At 35.9% G+C, this 23,150-nt stretch overlaps 1 protein-coding gene across 4 annotated transcripts in view; it reads left to right on the top strand.

Annotated features, from left to right (window-relative positions):
- The window catches only part of HS2ST1 (heparan sulfate 2-O-sulfotransferase 1), a 187,686-nt gene that overhangs the window by 126,685 nt on the left and 37,851 nt on the right, over positions 1-23,150 (top strand). For 3 of the 4 annotated variants that reach the window (XM_004262991.3, XM_033432095.2, XM_049708833.1), the window contains exon 2: positions 18,044-18,282. In XM_004262991.3, the coding sequence (XP_004263039.1) occupies positions 18,044-18,282 (239 nt within the window). Of the gene's footprint in view, positions 1-6,023; positions 6,079-18,043; positions 18,283-23,150 lie in introns of all 4 variants that reach the window. The other variant, XM_033432102.2, reaches the window with a different exon arrangement.

Raw genomic sequence — 23,150 nt, 5'->3', positions numbered from 1 at the left:
TTCTAGTATGCCTTGTAATGTCTCCAGTTGATAACAGTTTTCAGGTCACTCAGACTCATATCACCTTGGGAGCTTTTGAAAAATACTCATTCATAGTACTTTCCCAGACCTTCAGAATCTATTATGCCCTATAATTTTTTTTTAATGTATTTAGTTATTTATTTTTGGCTGCGTTGGGTCTTCGTTGCTGCGTGTGGGCTTTCTCTAGTTGCGACGAGCAGGGGCTACTCTTCATTGTGGTGCACGGGCTTCTCACTGCGGTGGCTTCTCTTGTTGCAGAGCACAGGCTCTAGCTGCGTTGGCTTCAATAGTTGTGACACACGGTCTCAGTAGTTGTGGCTAGCGGACTCTAGAGCGCAGGCTCAGTAGTTGTGGTGCACGGGCTTAGTTGCTCCGCAGCATGTGGGATCTTCCCAGACCAGGGCTTGAACCCGTGTCCCCTGCATTGGCAAGCAGATTCTTAACCACTGCACCACCAGGGAAGTCCCTAGAATCTATTTTAAGATAACATAACTCTCCTTATGACTTTTGGATTCATCTCAACTTGTAAATCATGGTTCTGCCTGTTATTTGACTCCTTTAATCTTCAGCTTCTCTGCTCCTTATCTTCTCTCACACAGTCTTGGCACCATTAGAGGAAAAAAACTCTGAGGGTAAGCTTTGACCATGCCATGTGTGACACTGATTCCTAGGTTAGTAGGGCTCAAATCATATCACACATTCATTTCTTTTTTAAAATAGTTCTTTCTTGGATTGCTCAGTGAGGAACTCTATCTTCTGTATGCGTTAATTTAGTAATACCATATTGTTTTCATTAAGCAAATTAATTTCATACCTACTCTGTGCTGGGTAATGCTCATCACCATTCTTTTTGAGAAAGAAGGTAGCTTTTTAAAAACTTGTGCTACCCCCTTTCCCCATTTAAAAAAAGTCACATTAAATCTTCTTTGATTTTTCAGTTTTCTACAATTTCACTGATCCCAGTGTGGAATTAGAATGTACTTATTTATGTTACCTGTTTGAAATAGATTAACAAGGTTATAGAATAAACAGTTTTCAGTACTTGTGTGTGTTGCCTCATCTCCATTAATTTCATCAGCTCATACCTTTACATAATGAATAATTTTATTATTGGCATAGGAAAATAAGCCCCTCCCCCACATTAGTGAATTGGAAAACTAATATGGGATAGGTGCAGATTGTTTTACAATAACTTATTTTAAAGTACATATTAAAATGACCATTAACAGTATTGTGTGGTAAATGTTTAGTTGTTGGCAAGGTAAAGAATGTTGTACTTAATTGAGAATTTTATCTATACGATACTTGGATTATCAGTGTTTCACATAATTAAAATACAGTAAAACACACTTAAGATCCAAGTGATCAAATGTTAGTCTTCATTGATTGATATTACTGTCTAGAACTGTCCTGTATCTCAGATCATTACTGAGAATACCAATCATCATTACACTGTGGGCATGTGGAATACAGCAGAAACTAACACAACATTGTAAAGCAATTATACTCCAATAAAGATGTTTATATAAACAAGTAAATAAATAAATGAGTGTATAAATGGAAAAAAAAGAATTGTAGTTAACAGGATGCTGGATAATGACTTTTTTGTTACTTAAGACATAATGCAAAAAAGAAGAATTTTGGAAATTGGCATTTAAAGATGAACTTCTCTAGAATCTTAAAACCTGTAACTAATTTTTAAAGACCCATGAAAAGCATGAATCCAACTAAAAAGCTATAATGTAACACAGTTTCTCAGAAGATATAAAACTCCAAAATACAAAAATTACTGTTAAATTTTTTTCAGTCTTGACAATGGGTAATGTGTATTCTACCTGAACTTAATTAATATTTTTGCAAGTTAATACTGGAAATTGTAGTCTGATCAGAATTTCTTCATGCACAGTAGAATGGCTGCAAAATGAATACCTATGGTTCTTGAATTAGTGGTTGTATCCAAAAATAATGGTATTAGACTAAAAGGGTAGGAAGCAGTGAAGGTCAGTCAGAATTAATAAATGCTGCATATCAAAGAGTTTCATAACAGTTTATTCTCAAGAACAATTTAAACATTTCACTTGTGCATCTATAATGATGCTTATAGCATCCTTGAAGGAGGAACTGCCACCCTTAGGAGACCTAATGGTTGGTGGAGAGCCATGAAGGCAGTGGCACACCCACCTAGCCCAGCAGAATCAGTGCCATGAGTTGAAGGGTAATGTATGTCTTGAGTAGAACCCTCTCACAACTAGTTTATATCAAGAAATTGAGTAGCATTGTTTTCTACCTATCTAAACTATATTTAAAATTACTGTAAATTCCAAATTAATAGGGATACTAATTAATTAGTTACCTAGGAAAGAGAATATTCTCTGCCTATCTTGTTAATAAACCAATAGAAATATTCTCTAGAATACTCATTCTCAAAGTGTTCCTGGACTATCATGTCAGCATCACCTGGGAACTTGATAGAAAATTATTGGACCCTGAATTAACAACTGGAGAAGGTGGGAAGTCAGGAATCTGTATTTCAACAAACTCTGCAAGTCATTCTGATGCATGCTCAAATTGAAAACCACTGCTCTAGAATATGGCATATGTCAAGCTCCAGTGAAGTAATGGCAAGTTTTCAGCATCACTAATTCTCATTTTCAAACAGCTGCTGCATAGGTTTTAGTTAATGATCTCCAAACCCAGCTGGAGTTGATTCATAGTTACTCCATATTCTTTTTGCTTACTAGTCAATTGAGCACTAGGTGCAGTTGTTGAAGTGTGAAAATAATTCAGCTTTGCAGACAATATTGGCATTTCTTTTTTGATTTTGAAAATGCTTTAATCTTTTTGGTATGGTATTTATTTCAACAATCAAAACACATCTATTTTAATGGCAGTTTGAACCTCTGCTAAAAGTTGAGGAAGTCTCTGAATCTTCCTGCCAGTTTAATATCAAAATTAATGTCTTAACTGGATTACAAAGCTTACGTATAATTAGTCCTTTTTTTTAAGTCCTGTATTAGTCCTGTATTTTTCCTCTGGTGTTTACATTTTAAGAACAATTTTTAAGTCTCTTCTGTGAATAACCTTCTACCTTCTTCACATCTTCTACATTAACACATCTTCATTTTTACTTTAAAATAGAATTCTAGCACAGATTTATTTTAGTTAAATGTATTCTATAGTAGTAAGGCTCAAATATGTGCTTTGTAAATTACAAAACTCATCAAGCTCTCAAGAAGCATTCCAAAGGGGGAAAGCGGGAGAGGGATAAATTGGGAAACTGGGATTAACATATACACACTACTATATATAAAATAGATAACTAGTAAAACCTACCGTATAGTACAGGGAATTCTACTCAATACTCTGTAATGATCTATATGGGAAAAGAATCTAAAAAAGAGTAGATACATGTATATGTATAAATGATTCACTTTGCTGTATACCTGAAACTGATACAACATTGTAAATCAACTATACTCCAATAAAAATTAACTTAAAAAAAAAGCATTCCAAAGGCATATCAGTAAGATGTGAAGGAAGGATGTATGTCTTACAACTGCTTTACATGTTGAAGTGTACTAAATAAGGGTATTTAAAAATGGACAATGTGGCCAAAAAAAAAACACCTAAAATGTTCATTAGTAGGTAAGCTCATGATCTTGCAGTGTATTGCAGAATTGTTTTTGGTTCTATTGCACATGTATTATAGGTAAAAGAGATCTTTAGATCAAAGGATGGTCTCAAAATCCTGTTTCGATGTTCTTGATTTTTAACTCTGTAGTTTGCCTTCATGATTTCATTCACTCCTTTGACATCAGCTGCTGCCTTTGTGTTGTGATTCCTAAATTTCTATCTTTAGTTCAGGACTTTTTCCTGAGATGTATGTCTTCAGCAACTTATATATTACTACCTGGATGTTCCATAGGCATCTTAAAACTCACTATGTCTGAAAACTGATAATCCAAGTTTCCCTCACAACAAACCTGTGGTTGTATATGGAATCAGAGTTACATAATAACCTGTTTTTCACTTGGTCTTGATCCCATATGTTCGCCCAGTACCTCATTCTCTGTTAATGCCATTCTGATATTTGTATCATTGTATCATTATATACTTTACCACCTGGCACTAACAGTTACCAAAAAGCAAAAGAAAACAAAAACACTATTTTCATATGAGAATGTCCTTTATAAAGCAGGCAAATCAGTTAGCTTTATTAAGCCTTGACTATTTAGTGATGTCTTTTTAATATTCTGTGAAAAAATGGAAAGTACATCAAGTGCTTCTGCAAACCAAAGTACAACGGTTGTTTTGAGGAAAAGCACTTGTGTTGTTTGAGTTGCAAGCCCAACAAGCCACTTTTCCACAGAGAACACTGTTTTAACTTGAAAGAATGGCCAACAGATAAACTGTTCCATTTATTCAGTCTTGGGTAGTTTACATACATTTTCTCAGAAATAAACAAAGTGAATATGTCACATAGAGGAAAACAACTGATAATATGTGTTGCCAATTAGAGAATCTGAGAAAACTTGTATTTGTTACCAATATTGAAAAGACTATTTTGATGAGATTGGTAATGATATAATGAATGTGATTTTTTTTTGAATTGTATAATTAAACATGTTAACATTTGGAGGATCTGCTAAACTCCATAATCTAGTATTTTTCAAATGACGGTACAAGGTAGATCAATATAACAATGTATAAAAAGTTTACTAATATCATTTTATATTATATATCATATTACAACTAGCCATTAAGAAATAACACTTGTTGAGTTTTAGTGTAGTGTCAAAAACTTATCTGAAAAGATTATTAAAATATTCCTTTTTCCAACTGTGCATCTGTATAAAATCTGTGTAAGTCTGATTTCTTCATAGACTCCAACCCAAATAATATATGGTAACATTTTGAATGGAAAACAGTTATGAGAATCCAGTTATCTTCCATTAAGCAAGACATTTAGAAATATATGCAAAAATGTTAAAAAGTCATTCTTTTTACTAAATTTTCTTTGTGAAAATAGTATTTTCACAAAACTGTCATTTATGCTAACATATTATTATTTTTGAATCAATTAAATATTTTTTAAGTGTTACAGTTTTCATTTCTAATATGACATTGGTAGATATAATCCACATGAATGAAAACTCTTTCGAGTCCCTAATTTTTAAGTGTATAAAGAGAGAGGTTCTGAGACTAATAAGTTTGAGAACTGCTGACTTACAAGATACAGTTCATATCCCAGTATGATGATTAAGATGCTGTGTCTCGGCCCCTACCCACTTGTCTGCCTCATGTTTTATTTTGCTCTTACCCATTCTCTCATATTCTGAGTTTATCAAGAACCACTTTTAGGGTCTAAATGCACCATGCAAGCACAGGGAGATAGCTCGGTGCTTTGTGACCACCTAGAGGGGTGGGATAGGGAGAATGAGAGGGAGGGAGACTCAAGAAGGAAGAGATATGGAGATATATGTATATGTATATCTGATTCACTTTGTTATAAAGCAGAAACTAACACATTATTATAAAGCAATTATACTCCAATAAAGATGTTAAAAAATAATAAATAAATAAATAAATGCACCATGCAGTATTATGCCTCCAAGGGTTTTGCTCAAGCTTTCCCCTCTGCCTAGAATGACTTTCTTTTTCTACTCAGAAGATACTTTCTTTCTCAATCATCTCCTCTATGAGTCCTTTCCTAACTATCCCATTTACGGGACCTCCATTGCATCTTATAAAATTTTATTATAATGCCATGCCAACCAAACTCTCCAAGATTAGGCTTATCTCCAGGACATGGTGCAATAACTATAAATTAATAGATTCTCAGTAAGTGTTTATGGAATTAGTTAATGAATCCAGTGTGAAGAACTTCATTATAAATTATCACAACGTTCTCATTACTTAAAGCTACATAGTACAGTATGAATCTGCTCATTATTTGAATTTTTGCTGTAATCATAAGAGATATATTCTTTGTCTTTCTCAAGGTAAACAAGATATACCTCTGTGTCACTGAATAAGACAGGATTATGGGAAGAGTATGTAAGCATTCCACTCCCTGTTCTTGCTTAATTGTCACTGGCCTGCTTCTGTCTTTATTTCTGCTCTTTCCTACATTGTTAGAGGCTAGGTGGAGAGAATCTTTCAAAACAATCTATACGCTAGCAGAGAAATTGATATCATAGCTTTATAGAATTTACCTAGTGGTAACTGACCCCAGAGGTCCTGTGGCTTCAGCTCTCATCAGTGCAGAAATCCTTTCTACATCATCTTTTGGTGGGTCCTCATGCAGCCTCTAGATGAGTATCTATATAGAGACTGATAGCTTACCTCCCCCTAAACTACATATATCTTTTCTTCGCACTACTAATTGTTTAAAAGCCCGTTCTCTCTTGAGCCATAGTCTATCTTGTCTTCTGGAGTAATTCTGTAGAAAGGGTGCCTTCTTTTCACAATAACTTTTCAAATATTTCAAGATAACTTTTAGTACTTTTATGGAATTTCTCCTCTAGCTAAGTGCACTGGGTTTTTTAAAGCAGTTCTTTGTGTGGCATGGTCCATCCAGCTCATTCCCATTCTGAATATATTCTATTCTGTGTGTATGCCAGAAATGATACATAATATTCCCTGTGTGACAAATATAGATTTCCTAGGAACTGTGCCTTCCAGTGGTTTAAAACAGTAATTACTATGTTTTGGTTAGGAATATACATTTTGGTATCAGATTGACGGTTTGGATTCTGACTTTGTTCCTAAAAACTCTGTAACTAATCTGAGTCTACATTTCCATATTATTACCTTAAGGTAATAGGTATAGGGTTACTCTAGGAATTAAATGAAATAATGTATGTTTAAACACACAGCAGCATTGCTTCTGGCCCATAATAAAGGCTCAATAAGTGGAACAGTTCTTACTATGGTAATTATATGCTTATCAGTATAGCTACAATTGTCATAGATTTTTTTAGCTGTTTCACACTACTGTTGTTAAATAATTTTATAATCAAATTATACTAGTGTATTTGTTATTTATCAGCTTAGTCACTGCAGGCTTTCATGGCTTCCCCAATGACCCATCTCCATATTTTGAAACCCAGCCCCATCTTTTCAAGGCTCAGTTTATCCAGTGTATCTTTCTCCATAAGTTTTTTACCCCAATTCTTGGTTTCAAAAGTGTTTTGTTCTCTGTTATGGCATTTATTACAATGGCATTTGTTTGATTTTGTATAAGATGGAAATTTAAAATATGAATAGATTACTTGAGAAGTATGTATTGATAAAAAAGGTGTGAGGGATGTTTTGAGATGTCTTATCTTGGTAAAGCCTGAGACAAGGGGAAAGTATATTGGTTGGAATCCCCATTTTCTATCAGAGTGTTCATTTCAAGTGATTGAGACATGTAAAGGATGAAGTCTTAAAGTCAGCTCACCTATGATTTTTAACTATAATGTTCTGTATTTTAAAAACAGGTACTTGCAAAAAAAAAAAGGTACTTCTATAATATCATCATGCCGTATTTAACTGTGCAGCTCTACTCCTTCCTCATATAGAAATGGACTAAATCTCAGATGACAAGTATAATGTGGAGCACAGGCTCTGGAGTCAGACTGACCTTGGACAGTATCCTCACCTTAGTATTCAGCTGGTGATCATTTAACTTCTTTGAGACTCAGTTTCCTCATTTAGATGAGAATAATAATAGTGCCTCTTAGGGTTGTTTTAAAAATTAAGACTTGAGGGCTTCCCTGGTGGCGCAGTGGTTGAGAGTCCGCCTGCCGATGCAGGGAACACGGGTTCATGCCCCGGTCCGGGAAGATCCCACATGCTGCAGAGCGGCTGGGCCCGTGAGCCACGGCCGCTGAGCCTGTGCGTCCGGAGCCTGCGCTCCGCAACGGGAGAGGCCACAGCGGTGAGAGGCCCGCGTACCACAAAAAAAAAAAAAAAAAAAAAAAAAAAAAAATCAAGACGAGATAATGCATATAAAACGCTGAACACAGAGCATGCATATAATAGATGATACATCTAAAATACACAGAACTCAGTGTTAGCTATTAGCAATATTATTATTTCATATAGCTGATGAATACATTTCTCAGATTGGTAATAAAGGAAGGCTGTTATAAGAATTTCACGTTTTAAAATTTGTGTAATAACTGTACAAAACTGTAATCAAGTTTGAAAAGTATATTAAGTAAAATATAATGCATATTCCTTTAACTTAGTAACCTTAGAAATAAAAAGAAAAGAATTATGTTGGTGGTTATTGGATCAATGGGATATTTAACAGCTACTTTAATATTCTTACCTAATAGATCCTCTTAAGAGCATTAACCAATATATTTTTAGTAATAATTCATTAGTGAGATGAAATTTGGAAAGAAAATTTTATTTCTATTTTGTAATACATTTTCATTAATGTTAATAATCAGTGTATAATTAATGCCCAAACATAATGTATATGTAAAACATGTATCTACAAGGGTCTAGAAAAGTCCTTGCACATGGGGTCACAGGTCTTTTACCTCCTTATATAAGGTTATTCCTAAGTATTTTATTCTTTACAATGTACTTGTAAGTGGGATTGTTTCTTTAAATTTTTCTTTCTGATAGTTCATTGTTGTATAGAAATGCAACAGATTTCTGTATATTAATTTTGTATTCTGCAACTTTACTGAATTCATTAATGAGCTCAAGTAGTTTTTTGGTAGCATCTTTAGGATTTTCTATGTATAGTATCATGTCATCTGCAATGAGTGACAGTGTTATTTTTTCCTTTCCAATTTAGATTAATTTTATTTCTTTTTCTTGTCTGGTTGCTGTGGCTAGGACTTTCAACACAATGTTGAATAAAAGTGCAGAGAGTGGGCATCCTTGCCTTGTTCCTGTTAGAGGAAATGCTTTCAGCTTTTCACTGTTGCATATGATGTTAGTTTTGGGCTTATCATATATGGCCTTTATTATGTTGAGGTATGTTCCATCTATATCTACTTTCTGGAGAGTTTTTTAAATCATAAGTGGATGTTGAATTTTGTCAAAAGCTTTTTCTGCATCTATTGAGATCATCAGATGGTTTTTGTTCTTCAATTTGTTAATGTTGTGTATCACATTAATTGATTTGTGGCTGTTGAACCATCCTTGCATCCCTGATATAAATTCCATTTGATCATGATGTATGATCCTTTTAATGTATTTTTGTATTCAGCTTGCCAATATTTTGTTGAGGATTTTTGCATCTATGTTCATCAGTGATATTGGCCTATAATTTTCTTTTTTTGTGGTATATTTGTCTGGTTTTGGTATCAGGGTGATATTGGCCTCATAGAATGAGTTTGGAAGCATTCCTTCCTCTGCAGTTTCTTGGGATAGTTTAAGAAGGATAAATGAGGTGGGTCCAGTGGCTAGAGCGGGCTCACTGGTGGGTGGGGCTGAGTCTCAGGGGATTCTGGGGCTATTGTCTGCCTACTGGTGGGCAGAGCTGGGTTCCTGTGTCTCTGGCTGCAGGGCTCTGGGAGTTCTGGGTCTAGTGCCTGCACACTGGTGTGTGCAGCTGGGTCCTGGGACCTCTGGTGGGTAGGGCCATGTCCAGGGACTGCTGTGGGCTCAGGGGTGTTAAGGTACCCTGTCCCCTGTCTGCTGGTGGGTGGGGCTGTGTCCCCACCTAGTTAGTTGCTTGGCCTGAGGAGTCCCAGTACTGGTGGGTGGGGGTGGGGGGAGCTGGGTCCTGACATTAATAAGCTAGAGGGAGGATTCCAGAATGACTCTTATTAACACCAGTGTCCACATGGTAGAACAAGCTCACAAAAATGGCTGCCACCAGTGTCTTTGCCCCAGGGTGATCTCCAGTTGCCTCCTGTCTCTCTGGGAGACTCTCCATGATCAGCAGGCGGGTCTGACCCAGGTTCCTTTCAATTTACTGCTTCTGCCCTGGGTCCCGGAGCAGGTGAGATTTTGTATGTGTCCTTTCAGAGTGAAGTCTCTATTTCCCACAGTCCTCTGGGTCTCCGGAAAGTAAGAACCACTGGTCTTAAAAACCAGATGCTCTGGGGGCTCATCTTCCTGGTACAGGAACCCTGGGCTGCAAAGCCCATTGTGGGGCTCAGACCCCTCATTCCTTGGGGATAACCTCTGCAGTTGTAATAATTCTCCCATTTGTGGGTCACCCAATGCAAGGGTATGGGCCTTGACTATACCACGACTCCACCTCTCCTGTCCATCTCATTTAGGTTCCTTATACCTTTAGTTGTAGAAGATCTTTTCTGGTAGGTTCCGGTCTTTTTCATCAATAGTTGTTCTGTAAATAGTTGTAATTTTGATGGGCTCATGAGGGGAGGTAAGCTCAGGGTCTTTGTACTCTGCCATCTTGGGAATTCCTCTTGCTTTATTTTCATTTTCATTCACTTCAATGTATTTTTTAATTTCCCTTGATACTTCTTTTGTTTTCTGTTTTTCTCTTTTCTTTTTTCTGCATTCCTGTGAATTACTTTTATATTTATTAAAAATTACCTTTTGATTTATCCATAGTGTTTTTGAGTTTAATGTCTTTGTATAGCTTTTTTCATGGTTGCTTTATGTATTACATCATATAAATATCACTTGTCACAGTTTACTGGTGTCATCAGTTTACCAATTCAAGCAAAGTACAGAAACTTTACTTTCATTTACATCCCATTACTATCTGCCACTTACGGTATAATTGTAATAAATATTTACTCTGCATACATTTAAAATCATATCACATCATGTTATAATTTTTGCTTTGTGTGTCAAATATATTTTTGAAAACTTGAAGGGAAGGAAAGTTTATTGTATTTACCCATGTGTTTGTTCTTTTTTTTTTTCTGGTGTTTTAAGATTTCTTCTTTTGTCTTTTTTTTTTTTTTCTGTCTAGAGAACTTCCTTTAATCAATCTTAGGGTAGATCTAGTGGCAGTAAATTACTATAGCTTTCTTTTGTATAAGAATATCTTATTTTCCCCTTCATTCTTGAAGGTGATTTTCTTTGGGTATAGGATTCTTTTATTTCACCACTTGAAAAACATTGTGCCACTTCGTTCTGGCTCCATGACTTCTGATGAGAAATCTGCTGTTATTCCAGTTTTTTCTATAGTAGGCTTCATTTTCTCTGGCTGATTTCAAGATTTTTTCTTTATTTTTAGTTTTCAGAAGCTTAATTATGATGTATCTTGCCATGGATGTCTTTGGTTTATCTCATTTGGAGTTTGTTCAGAATCTTAAATCTTTATGTCTCTTGTCAAATGTCAAGTTTGCAGCCATGATTTCTTTGAGAACTCTTTCAGCCCTACTTTCTTTCCCCTTTCCTTCCAGGACTCTGTGACACCAATGTTAGATCCTTTGTTATATCCCACAATTCCCCAAGGCTCTGTTGCTTTTTTTCCCCCCAGTATATTCTCTCTTTGTTATTCTGATTGGGTAATTTCTTTTATTCCATGTTCCAGTTCACTAAATTTCTCTCCTTCCTTTCCATTCTACTATTGATCCTATTCACTGAGCTTTTCATCTTGATTATTTTGTTTTTGAGTTCTAAAGTTTCTATTTAGTTCTTCTTTATGTATTCTATTTCATTAATGAGCTTATTTGCTGAGGCTTTCTCTTTTTTCATTTGGTTCAAGCTTATTTGTAATTGTTCATGAAAGCATTTTTATCATGACTGCTTTAAATCTTTGATAATTCTAACATCTCTGTATCCTTGATATTGTCATTTCTTGATTATCTCTATTCATTGAGTTTGAGATCCTCTTGGATCTTGATATGTTGAGTACAATTTGATTGAAACCTGGATGTTTTTATATTATGTTGTGAGACTCTGGATCTTTTTTTTTCCTTTTAAATTGAATGAAAGATTCTTTAAATTCTGTAGTGCTTTATGGTTTTCAAAAGTTTCACACACATGATTTCATATAATCCCATAAGAACTCTTTTTCCCCCCTTACCCCTATATTGCCCCTCCCCCTTTCCCTCTCTCCACTGGTAACCACTAGTTTGTTCTCTATATCTGTGGAGACTCTGAATTTTATTTAAACCTTCTGTTTTAGTTGACTTTTTCCAGTACTGCTCTGGCAAGGGAAGGGGTGCTGCTTTGTTACTGCCAAGTGCTGATAGAAGTCCAGGTTCCCTTGTTGGCCTCCATCAACACCTGGTGAGCTCATTGTTACCGCTAGGCAGGCATGAGAATGGCCTCCTTATGCTGGGGGATGGTGAAAGTCCTGATTCTCCACTAGGTCTCCTCTGACACCACCAAGTGGGGAGGGGTGGGGGGCCTCTCATCACTGCCATGTGGAGGCAGGCTTTCTGATTCCTTGCTTGGTCTTCCCTGACACTGCAGACGTGCCTTGTTACCCGCTGCCTGGGATGAAAGTCCTGGCTCCCTACTTGGTCTTACCTGGCACCACACCATCAGGGATATTGGGCATCTGATCACACCCTTGTGAGGGTGGAAGTCTAGGCTACCCACTGGGCCTGTGCGAATGGAAGTGGGACCACAGTCTTTTTCTGTGGAGTTTGACTAAAGTAGAGTGATTATTATCTGAAGTTTTCTGTCTTACTACGCTGTCTCTTGGTGCTTTGGCAAGAGAGAGCAGGCTTTTGTTGGGTTTCTCTTTGTCTATGCCTGCTTCTCGGTTGCCCGCTTCTACTGCTCCAAGTCTGGGATATATGAGGCTAAAGAAAACTTAGGGAACTCACCACTGTTGTCATTCCTTGGGTCCCAAGGGCCCTAAGTAGTCTGTTTTCTTCTCTCCAGCTTTTAAGTCTTATGTTTGTCTTATATATAATGTCCAGGGTTTTTAGTTGTACTTCATGGGAGGAATAGCACAACATAGGTTTACACTATCTTCCTTGAAGTGGAAGGTGCTCTCGACTCCTTTTTATAGGATGATCCACTTAAACATACTTATAAGTTTTAATGATAACACATGCACCCTTGCTGACTGCCTGGAAACCCCACAAGAAAGCATTTGCCAGTGTTGGGAGTCCAGCCTTTAGTCATCCACATAGGAATTTATTTTGTCAGTCCCCATGGTGATTGACTTGAAGGAGACTGACTCAGGCTAAAAATATTCATAAGAAAGTGATGGGGCTTCCCTGGAGGCGCAGTGGTTGAGAGTCCGCCTGCCGATGCAGGGGACACGGGTTCGTGCCCGGGTCCGGGAGGATCCCACATGCCGCGGAGCGGCTCGGCCCGTGAGCCATGGCCACTGAGGAGCCTGTGCTCCTCAATGGGAGAGCCCACACAGTGAGAGGCCCGTGTACCGCAAAAAAAAAAAAAAAAAAAAGAAAGTGATGTATATAATCAGACAAGCAATTTATTTAATTCATAATGATTACAAAGTGCTACTTCCATGAGGATCAGATAGTGTCTGGCTAGACAGTACATTCACAGTAAGTGGTGCTGCAAAAGGAATCACTTAACCTCATAATAGCTTTCTTTTGATGCAACTTTGTTGCTTCCTACTTCTCATTATAAACACAGTTTATGGGGAATAAATTATACTTCAGTATTTGGGGATTTACACAACTCAGGGTTTATCCCTAGAAAATGCTAAGGATCCACTTTAATTCAGATGTTTGATGGCTCCAAGCTCTTAGAGCCCAAATTATCTAGCTCTGCAATAGGCACACTTGCCAGGGAGTCCTATCAGGTCAAGTTTTGTGCCAAGGCACCCTCCCCATAGACATTTTTTCAGTAGACGCTGCCAGTTTCATCCGTGATTTCTCTTTGCCTGTAATTCTTACTTGTGAGTAACCTCTTTTTTCAATATACATACTAATGCCTCTAGGCAGTTTACTATCAGGCCTTACTGTCCAAGAGCCATTTTTTTTTTTTAGAAGTAATTAAACTGGGGTCATGGAGCCCCCTGCCGATATTTGGGCTCTAAGAGGAAGCCCTGAAATGCACAAGTCAGCTGTACTGGAGACAGGGTCCATAGTTTTCATAATATTATCAAAGGGGTCTGTGACCCAAAAAATCATTATGAGCCACTAATGAATATTTTTGCTGTGTTCTATTATACGTATGTAGTGTAAATCTGTTACAAACCACCTTTATTATCTACTGAAATCTTAAAATTGTTATTGTCAACTTCTATGTTTTCTTTATATAATTATAGATAATAAAAATTTGGTCTTTTTTTCTTAATGTTCTTTGCCTTTTATTTATTATTTATTTAACTATATCTAACTATATATTTTTTACTTTAACATGCAGAAGTTTCAGTATTTGAAAGCAAGGCAATTTACTGGTCTTTCCGTTTGCGTTTTTTTTTTTTTAATCCCTATAATCCTAAAATGTTACCCACTATACAGATATACTACACATTTTGAACATTTGTAAAATGTTTATTTTCTGCTGAGACCATTGCACAATTGAGCTTTGGTGGGGGCGGAAGATTATATTCATGGGTCCTTTAATTTGTACAGAATACAAAACATTTCTCTAAATTATTTAATACGATGAACATTTATTTAAATGTTCAAAGAGAAAAGGTGTTTCCCCAAATAATGACCTTAATGTTAAAAAAAAAAACTAGTCAAAGAATATGTTGCAATTTTTAAAAAAATCTTTTCTCCAGTTATTTTTCTTTTTTCTGTAGTCTAATATTTACATCTTGTGACTTTAATCCTTTGTAAGACTTAGGTTGGTGTATTTAATGCAGTGCTTTATACTTAGCTTGATCATTATGTTCTTTCAATAAATAAGCCTTTAATGCCCTGTCAGTGCAGAAATAGGTAATTATTGCTATTATGAATGGCCTTTTAAAAGACTTGTGTTTGTTGGTAATCTGCCATGTGGAAAGGTCACTGAACTGAGATGTATGCCGCCTTCAATAGGAGCCTAGAAGAACTAGAAATGCCATGAAGTTCAGTGTCCATCTTCAGTGTTTGGAATATTAGTGCCAGTTGTGCTTGGCCTGCCTGTAATATCATGACTCAGATTGCACTCCGTGTTATTTGCAGGCTGTACATTTTGTGGTAGTTCTGAAATAACTTGTATAGCAGATTCTCTATAATTCATTACTCAAACATGAAAAAAGCATTACTTCAAAATGCATCTTTAGTATTTTAAATATGCTGCCTACATTATCTAAGTGTACTCCAAATGTGCTGTAACTAATAAAGCTTCCCCACTGATTTAAGAGAGTCTCAGAAGTTATACTAACTAGGTGCAGAGCTTCTTTGATTAAAAAAAAAAAAAAAGGAACTATTGAGTACTTACTAAGTAAAGAAAATGGCCATATTGCAAACATCCTTACTGGTTTTAAGTATTGTCACAGGAGAAAAGAGATAGTAGTTCACCATCAACAGTAGTTACTGTTATTTTTCAACTAAGTGAGATTTGATTTTATAGTCTAATATTACTAGCAAAAAGTATCTTAATATTCCACACTATTTTTATCTTTTTATGTAGCTTTAGGCATAACACTATATTAGTAATTATCTTGTTTGCTTAAGCAAAGTAAAAAGATTTGAAAAATAGAAAATGCATATAAATGTATTATTTGAATGAGGAAAGTAGTTACCTGAATTTGCATCTTTTCATAATTTAAGAAATGTTTTAAAATTGTGTGAAATATACAGTTCATATGCTTTAATACACATAGTGAACCAAAAACAATGATTAATTTTAAAAACATGCTAGTTTCATGCTCCAGCGAGAGTTTTAGCACCTTAAAAAATAAAAAATCCATAGACTAAATAATAACTTCTTTTAAAAAAATAACAAAATCTGTTTCTTTTCCAAATGCTTGATTTCAGAAAAACTAGTGAAAGTAAATTCAGCATTGTTGGTTGTTGGTGTAGCCATTAAAAGTAAAGGTAATTTCATGTATGTCTGGCCTGCTGTAGGAAACCTCTCACACTTCTGTCAGCCCTTAAATGACAACAGTACTGTTTTATTTCCCTTAGTAGAAAAAGGAGGGTGTGTGGACATAATAATACCATAATAGTTTTGGACTGTGGTGATAGTTTGAGGTCGTTTGGAAGATAAAATTCCTTTAAAATTATTGAATATAATATGCTTAGGCTCTCCATAAATACATGTTGAATTTAATGAGACAGCTTCCATATCCTATGGAAATGCTTGAGCATCATACATTACCTTGATTATAGATTCATTTGCAAAGTACTGTCAATTTGAAAAATAGTATGCTTTCTAAACATGTGGTATATGTTTCTTAAAAGTCTGTCCAGATTTCTTTTTCTTTCTATTTATTCTTACTGTTTTTCTATGCATTGTCTTTTTTTTCTTGGCCCTTAAATGTTGGTATTTCCTAAGATTCTGTTCTAAGATTACTGTCTCTTTCCATGCTATGTATTCTACACTATCTAGGTAGTTTCACCCATTCCTATGGTTTTTCCAGATGTTTTTCTTCTGCATGAACCTTTATTCTCAGCACTTGACCTATGAGCCCAATTATCTTTATCTCCTGTGTGTCCCGGACAGTATGTTCAACATTAAGCTCATCTCTTTTTCTCCACATTCCCAACTAACTCTCCCCCATGAAAATGGATACACTTGTATGCATATATGTGCTTCTCTTCCTGCTTTGGAAAGCACACTGCTAGTAAGCAGCAGGCCTGAAACTTTAATTCAAGTCTTCTGAATGTGAATCCTCAGCTCAGAGCATACTGTATTAACATAGTGGCCATATCTTCTGAACCAAAATTTAATATGCGTAGGCAGACAATATTTGAAGCCTGAACTTGTAATTATACCACATTGCTTTTTCATGTCACTTTACTAAATTGTCGCCAGTATGGTAGGTAGATGCTAACACAAATATAATGTAAAATTGCAATTATGTATGAGACGTGCAGTATGAGGTATGTACACATACTTTGTGTGTGTGTGTGTGTGTGTGTGTGTGTGTGTGTGTGATTTGACCTAGTTAGGGAGATTAGATGATGCTTCCCTTGCAAGTGATGATTAAATTCAATGTGAAGTTTGAGGAGTTCACTAGGTATGGTCGAGGTTGAGGGAGAATGGATGAGAGTTCAAGGCAGGTAAGATAGCTTGCACAGAGATCTGGTGGTAGGAGGCTGCATGCTGTGTGTGAACAGTTGTCTTTGTGCAAAGTAACTTGCAATCTTGTTATATTTTCCCCCTCATTTCTTCCCCTTTTCTTTCTTTATTTGAAGCTGAAGATTTTGAAAGCAAAATGTTACTGCTTTTCAAACTGCTTGGTGGACAGTGATTTGAATTAGAGGAACCATGGAATTTAAGGAATAAACATAACCAGGACTTATCTGTAATGCAACACCAAAAAGAAAATGGTTTTATTATGGTGTCGTTTCTACTGTTGTTACCTAAAAATCACACCAGCATTTATAATCACTGCCCTGCTACATTTTGATAAAGCAGGCGATAACTACATCCTAAGCAATAAATTTCAAAATCATTGCCTAAATTATAAGTAATTTATTTTCTAAGTGTATTTTTTACTGTGAAGTTTAGTATTCTATTCAGTCTGTCTTTATGCGTTTGAAAATTAGTTCAGGCTGTAGAAATTCTATTGGAATGAAAAGTGTCTTTTGAACTACACTGAAGAACTCTCTGGTCTGTGGAGTTCTAAACTTGATGACTGTTTATTCTTTCATTCTTCCTATGCATATGTATTATCCTTCAGAGGTAATTCTGAACTTTTGGCCCTCAAAACATTTTTTCAGCTGCTCTTAACCCAGTTCTTGAATAGGAAAACTATGTTCCAGGACTAGGAAATTATTTTCAGTGTTTACAACTTCCTTATAGTGTCTTTTTTTGTTTGTTTGTTTTTGCGGTGCGCAGGGCTCTCACCGCTGTGGCCCCTCCCATTGCGGAGCACAGGCTCCGGACGCACAGGCTCAGCCGCTCCACGGCACGTGGGATCCTCCCAGACCGGGGCACGAACCCGCGTCCCCTGCATCGGCAGGCGGACTGTCAACCACTGCGCCACCAGGGAAGCCCCCTTACAGTGTCTTTTAATACTAAGTTCATAATCTGTTTTTCTTTGCAGAAAGGGCTATTGCAAGACATGAAGTTCGAGAGATTGAGCAGCGACATACGATGGATGGCCCTCGGCAAGATGCAGCTTTAGATGAGGAAGAAGACATGGTGATCATTTATAACAGAGTCCCCAAAACTGCAAGCACCTCTTTTACCAATATTGCCTATGACTTATGTGCAAAGAATAAATACCATGTTCTTCACATCAACACTACCAAAAATAATCCAGTAATGTCACTGCAAGATCAGGTAAATACCACGTAGGGGATGCGTAAGGTTTTCTGACACTTCCTAACTCAAATTTTGTATCTCAAAGAGATAAAGCATTTTAAGGGATATATATGATGAGCCCAGTGGATTGTAAGTTTCTTGGGGGAAAGGACCAACCGAACTTACCTATAATTTTACATTCTTCACATTCTTGAATTTTTGAAGAGAATATTGATGCTCTTCAGTATGGTATCCTTTTAAAAATGTGAAATATTTTTAGCAGATGCCCTGCAATAAAAATCATTATATTGTCTCCACTTATGATTGAGAAATCTTTATTTGATGAATACCTATATTCTATATGGTTCAGTTTTGTGACTAGACTCCTGCATTTCATCTTATCTTTACTATAATTTTTGTAAGTATTAGCTATAAACTCCTGACAAACAGGGATTGCGGCTTATAATTTTAACATAATCTTGCCTTTCAGGTTGTTAAGAATCTTTAGATAAACAGGTAGATAGATAATTTTATGAAATGGTTTTAAGAAAAGTGGAGCAAGTTATCATGAAATGAAATTGACTCCCCTCTTTAGCAATAGTTTCTATAGTTTCTATTTCTATACTTCCTATAGTTTCTATAAAGTTCTCTCTACAAATACTGAAGGGAATGGGAATTGGGCCCCATGAGACGAAAAGATAATATTTGAAAATACTATGTAGGATCAAATACCTTATTGAGGTAACTGATTAGAAAGGTATTTGTGATAGTCATATAGTTAGAATGTATTTATCTGTTTGACTGAAGATAGCTGAACCTGTTTTATTGTCACAGAATTGATTGTTATCCCACTGTTTAGCATACCTATAATCCTCACACTGAAGCAAGAGAATAACATTGATACACAAGGTTAGGATCACTTTCTTGCTGAAGGGCTATTTGTAAAGGCTAATTGTATATGGCATATCATCTGCCCATGTAATTCTTGGCTCTCTGAATTATCCCTAATTACTCTTTTTTATAAAACCAAAAACCTACATTCATCAGCCAAATCAAATAACTCTTCTGTAAATGAGAAGAAACATGAGCTTATTTAGCTAAGTGGGTCATAAAAACCATTCATTATGTAATATTGTATATCTCAAGGGCAAGTATCTTAAATCATCAGGTTTTATACAGCGTGTAGTAGATTTTAAGTGTATTTGCATGATTGCTTTTCAGAATATATCTTGGTTTAAAAGGAACATTTCTTAGCACTCACATAATAATTTTAGATTTCTTCAGTAGTATTGTTTAGAAAAATAAAGTCAGCTTGTTTGTTCAGATTTTTAGAATTTGTGTCCAAATTTTCTATCCAGCATTACAAAGTTGTCTGGCAGCTATGAGATTTCTGAAAATGACGTTGACCTTTTTTTTTTTTCCTCATGAAATATAAATCTACAGAAGCTCACCACATAAGACATTTATAGGCATCATGTAGTGGTACATTTCCCCGGTTGCATTTGGACGAGATAAAACTTCTGTGTTTCTTTCAGTAGCTTGTCGTGTGTGTGTGTGTGTGTGTGTGTGTGTGTGTGTGTGTGTGTGTGTGTGTGTGTGTAAATATATGCAGCAAAAGAGAAGCGTAAACACTGTCTTAAAGGCAACTGGATTACATAATGAACAACACTTAAAACATGTTTGGGCGGAGTAGAAGAATAGTCTTAATCACTAGCTGGCATACTTCAAAATGTCAGCTGGTAGTTCAACACCTGGTCTTAATTAGGAATAGCTTATATACCAAATGTTCTCTAATATACCATATCTAAATTACTTACTGGTGTCTTGTTCTGTGTAGAAGCAGTTCTTCAAACAAGTCATAGGTATCGCTTCCCTTCCCTTTGCATGACATATTAGATAGTGTTTTAATTTCACTTTCAATCTAGTAAGCTTCATTTAGATGTGAAGTTTTGAGTTACTAGATGCCTTGAAAACAATTTTAAAAAATATCCCCTGAACCCCATCTTGTATAACACACTTGATTTTAATACCATACTTTTATTGTCCTTGTGAACTGTTCTCAACTGCCCTATTATTTATATAGGAATTAATAAATGACCTATTTTGCTCTTCTTTATTCTCTGAGAAATAGTTTCTAATCAGTATCTAACTCAAGTGAGACTTAAAAGATGAGATTTATATTAAATCTGCTGTTGTCCCAATCTTCCATTTAAAGCCCAGTTTACTCATAAAAATATTTTGGGATGTAATAGGTGATTACACCCTTTATTCCCTCACCTTCCAACCTCAGCAGTCCAGTCTGCTTAATATCTATCTGCCTTTAGCCCCAGCTCTTTCCTAGATGTATTTTGTACTGGGGACTGTGCTAAACTGTTTACTTGCTTAATTATTTCTCACAAAAATTTTAGAGGCAAAGCCCAAATGTTTGTAGTCTGGTATAAAAGTATTCAATGTGTAACAGTTATGGGTATTCTTAGAAACAGTTCTCAACTCTGCTTGCAAGTTTTCATTTATTTATTGCATATGTAATGTGTACAGAGATTATTCTACATTCTTTGAGGAATTACCAAAGAAATAAAAAGCAAGGCTGTGTCTTTCAAGGAGCTTATTTATAATTTACTACAGAATGTAAAACATAATCGCAGAAACTATGAGGACTATTCAAAGACAACATCAGTTTATGGTGTTCTCACCAAAATGTTTAACCTGGACCTCATCTTGAGAAAACAGGCAAATCCATATTGTAGAACATTTTCTAGAACAACTGTCCTGAACTCATCTAAAGTGTCAATGTTATGACATCCAAAAAAAAGGGGTGGGGGGAGATGGACTAGAGGAGACTAAAGAGACATGAAAACCAAATGTATTTTGTGACCCATGATTGGATCCTTGATCAAAAACGTCTGCTACTTCGATTCAGAAACAAATAAGTGTGTGTGTGCACAGAGAAAAAGGGGGAAAGAAGAAGATAAACAGAAGTGACAAAACGTTAACAGTTACCCTTGGTGAAGAGTGTACAGATGTTGACTACTATTCTTTCAACTTTTCCGTAGTTTAGGAATTTTTCAAAATTAAGATGTTTGAGGAACAGTTAGAACAAGGAGATTAGAAGATAAACATTTGAGAATATAAGGCATGAGAAGACTAAGTGATAAGAATGAGGTGGACTCAGTCATGAAAGTTATATTTTTGAGATTTGGGCTTTACTCTGTTAATAGACAGGAATTGGCAGGAGACAGGTAATCAGCTCTTCTAGTTGGAAAATGAAGTTTACTCTGCTATCACAAAATATCTCTGTATTACAGAACATGTTGTCTTTAAAGTACTATGCCAAATAGGTGAAGTGGCAGCATCTTTTATGATCTTTCTTAATTCTTTTCTGCTCTCACATATTTAGTTCTGATCATATTTAAGGTCTTTCTAAGAAACTGGAAATATCCAGAATTTGCATTCTCTGTAGAACAGTGTAGTAATTTTTTTTTCTTTCTAACTTACTGTTAAACCAACTTCTTTTCATTTGCAGTAGCACATATGGTTTGATATTAGTTGCAGATACTGATTTTTCAGAACAACACTTTAGATGAATGCCTCTCAACCTATAATGTGTATACTGAACACCAGTTAAAATACAGATTCCTATTCAGAAGGACTAAGATAAAGCCTGATATTCTGAATTTCTAAAAAGCTTCCTGTTAATGCCAAAACTGATGCTTCTGGTCCTTGAACCAAAGTTTGAGTAGCAAAGATCTAGAATAGGATTCTCAGTGAAGTGATGGGAAGATGCATATTATAATCTTCACAGGATGGTGAGTTACTTATCTTTAGATTCGTATTCCTACCTCCACAAGAAAATCCAAATTCCTTATCTAGGCCAACAGGTCCTTCTTAATCAAGCCCTTGTCCATTGTCCCTCGCTTCAACCTCTCATTTACTAGCCACACTGGCCTTTTGGTTCTCTGAATGCACCAAGCCTTTCCTGCTTCAAGGCCACTATACTTATTTCCTCTTAGAACACACTTCTGGCTTCTCACAATTGGCTTCGTGTTATCCATTTAAGGTTTCAGCTTAATGACCTCTTCATAGCAAAACCTTACTTGGCCATCCTATATAGGAAATACCTCTTCCAACTTACTGTGTACCATCATTCTTTCAGTATCTTTCCAATTACTTATTGATTTATTTGTTTACTGTCTTTTTCTCTATTATAATTAAGCTCCTTAAGGGCAGGAACCTTGCCTTGTTCACCTTGTATCCCTGTGCTTAGAACCGTGCCTGAGACATAGTAGATACATAAATTTTTTGTTGAATGAATGAATGAACAAATGAACCCATTTAGATTCTGAAGGCAGTTCTTAGCTGAGCATGATGCCGTGATGATAACTGCTGGCAGAGGTAGCCCCTGATTGATAGCAGTATGAGCATGACCTCTCCTTACCTCAGGTGATTTGGGACACATACGCCCCCTCCCACAAAAAAAAAAAAAAAAAAGTGATTGAACAACACAGTTCTGAATTTTAGTGAAGATAGTATATTATGTTCTATTGCTGCTGAACCTTTCTTATATTTTATCCAACCATTCCTCAGGTTTTCTCTTTGCGTAGAAAACTTTCTGTCTAATGTAGTCTCATAAAACTACCCACAGCTGTACAATGAATGTTTACTTTAAGTGTATGCATGAGTAGGAGTTTGGTATGTATAATTACCCAAGTTAATAGCAGTGTTCACTCAATAGGTAGTAATTACAAAGTTGGAATTTGGCCAGGATGTTCGGGATGACATTCCTACTTTTAGATAGTGAAAACAAGTTCTTTTGTGATCACAGATAATCATAATGTTGAGATTAATCTCATTAAGAATATAAGTCTAGATACAGTGTTAGTGCGATGGTGCTTTCTCAGCTTTTCTTA

The sequence above is a fragment of the Orcinus orca genome, chromosome 1, assembly GCF_937001465.1.
Source record: "Orcinus orca chromosome 1, mOrcOrc1.1, whole genome shotgun sequence".
Lineage (NCBI taxonomy): Eukaryota > Metazoa > Chordata > Mammalia > Artiodactyla > Delphinidae > Orcinus > Orcinus orca.
The sequence above is the reverse complement of the archived record's forward strand: the minus strand, read 5'-3'. Positions and strand labels throughout refer to the sequence as shown.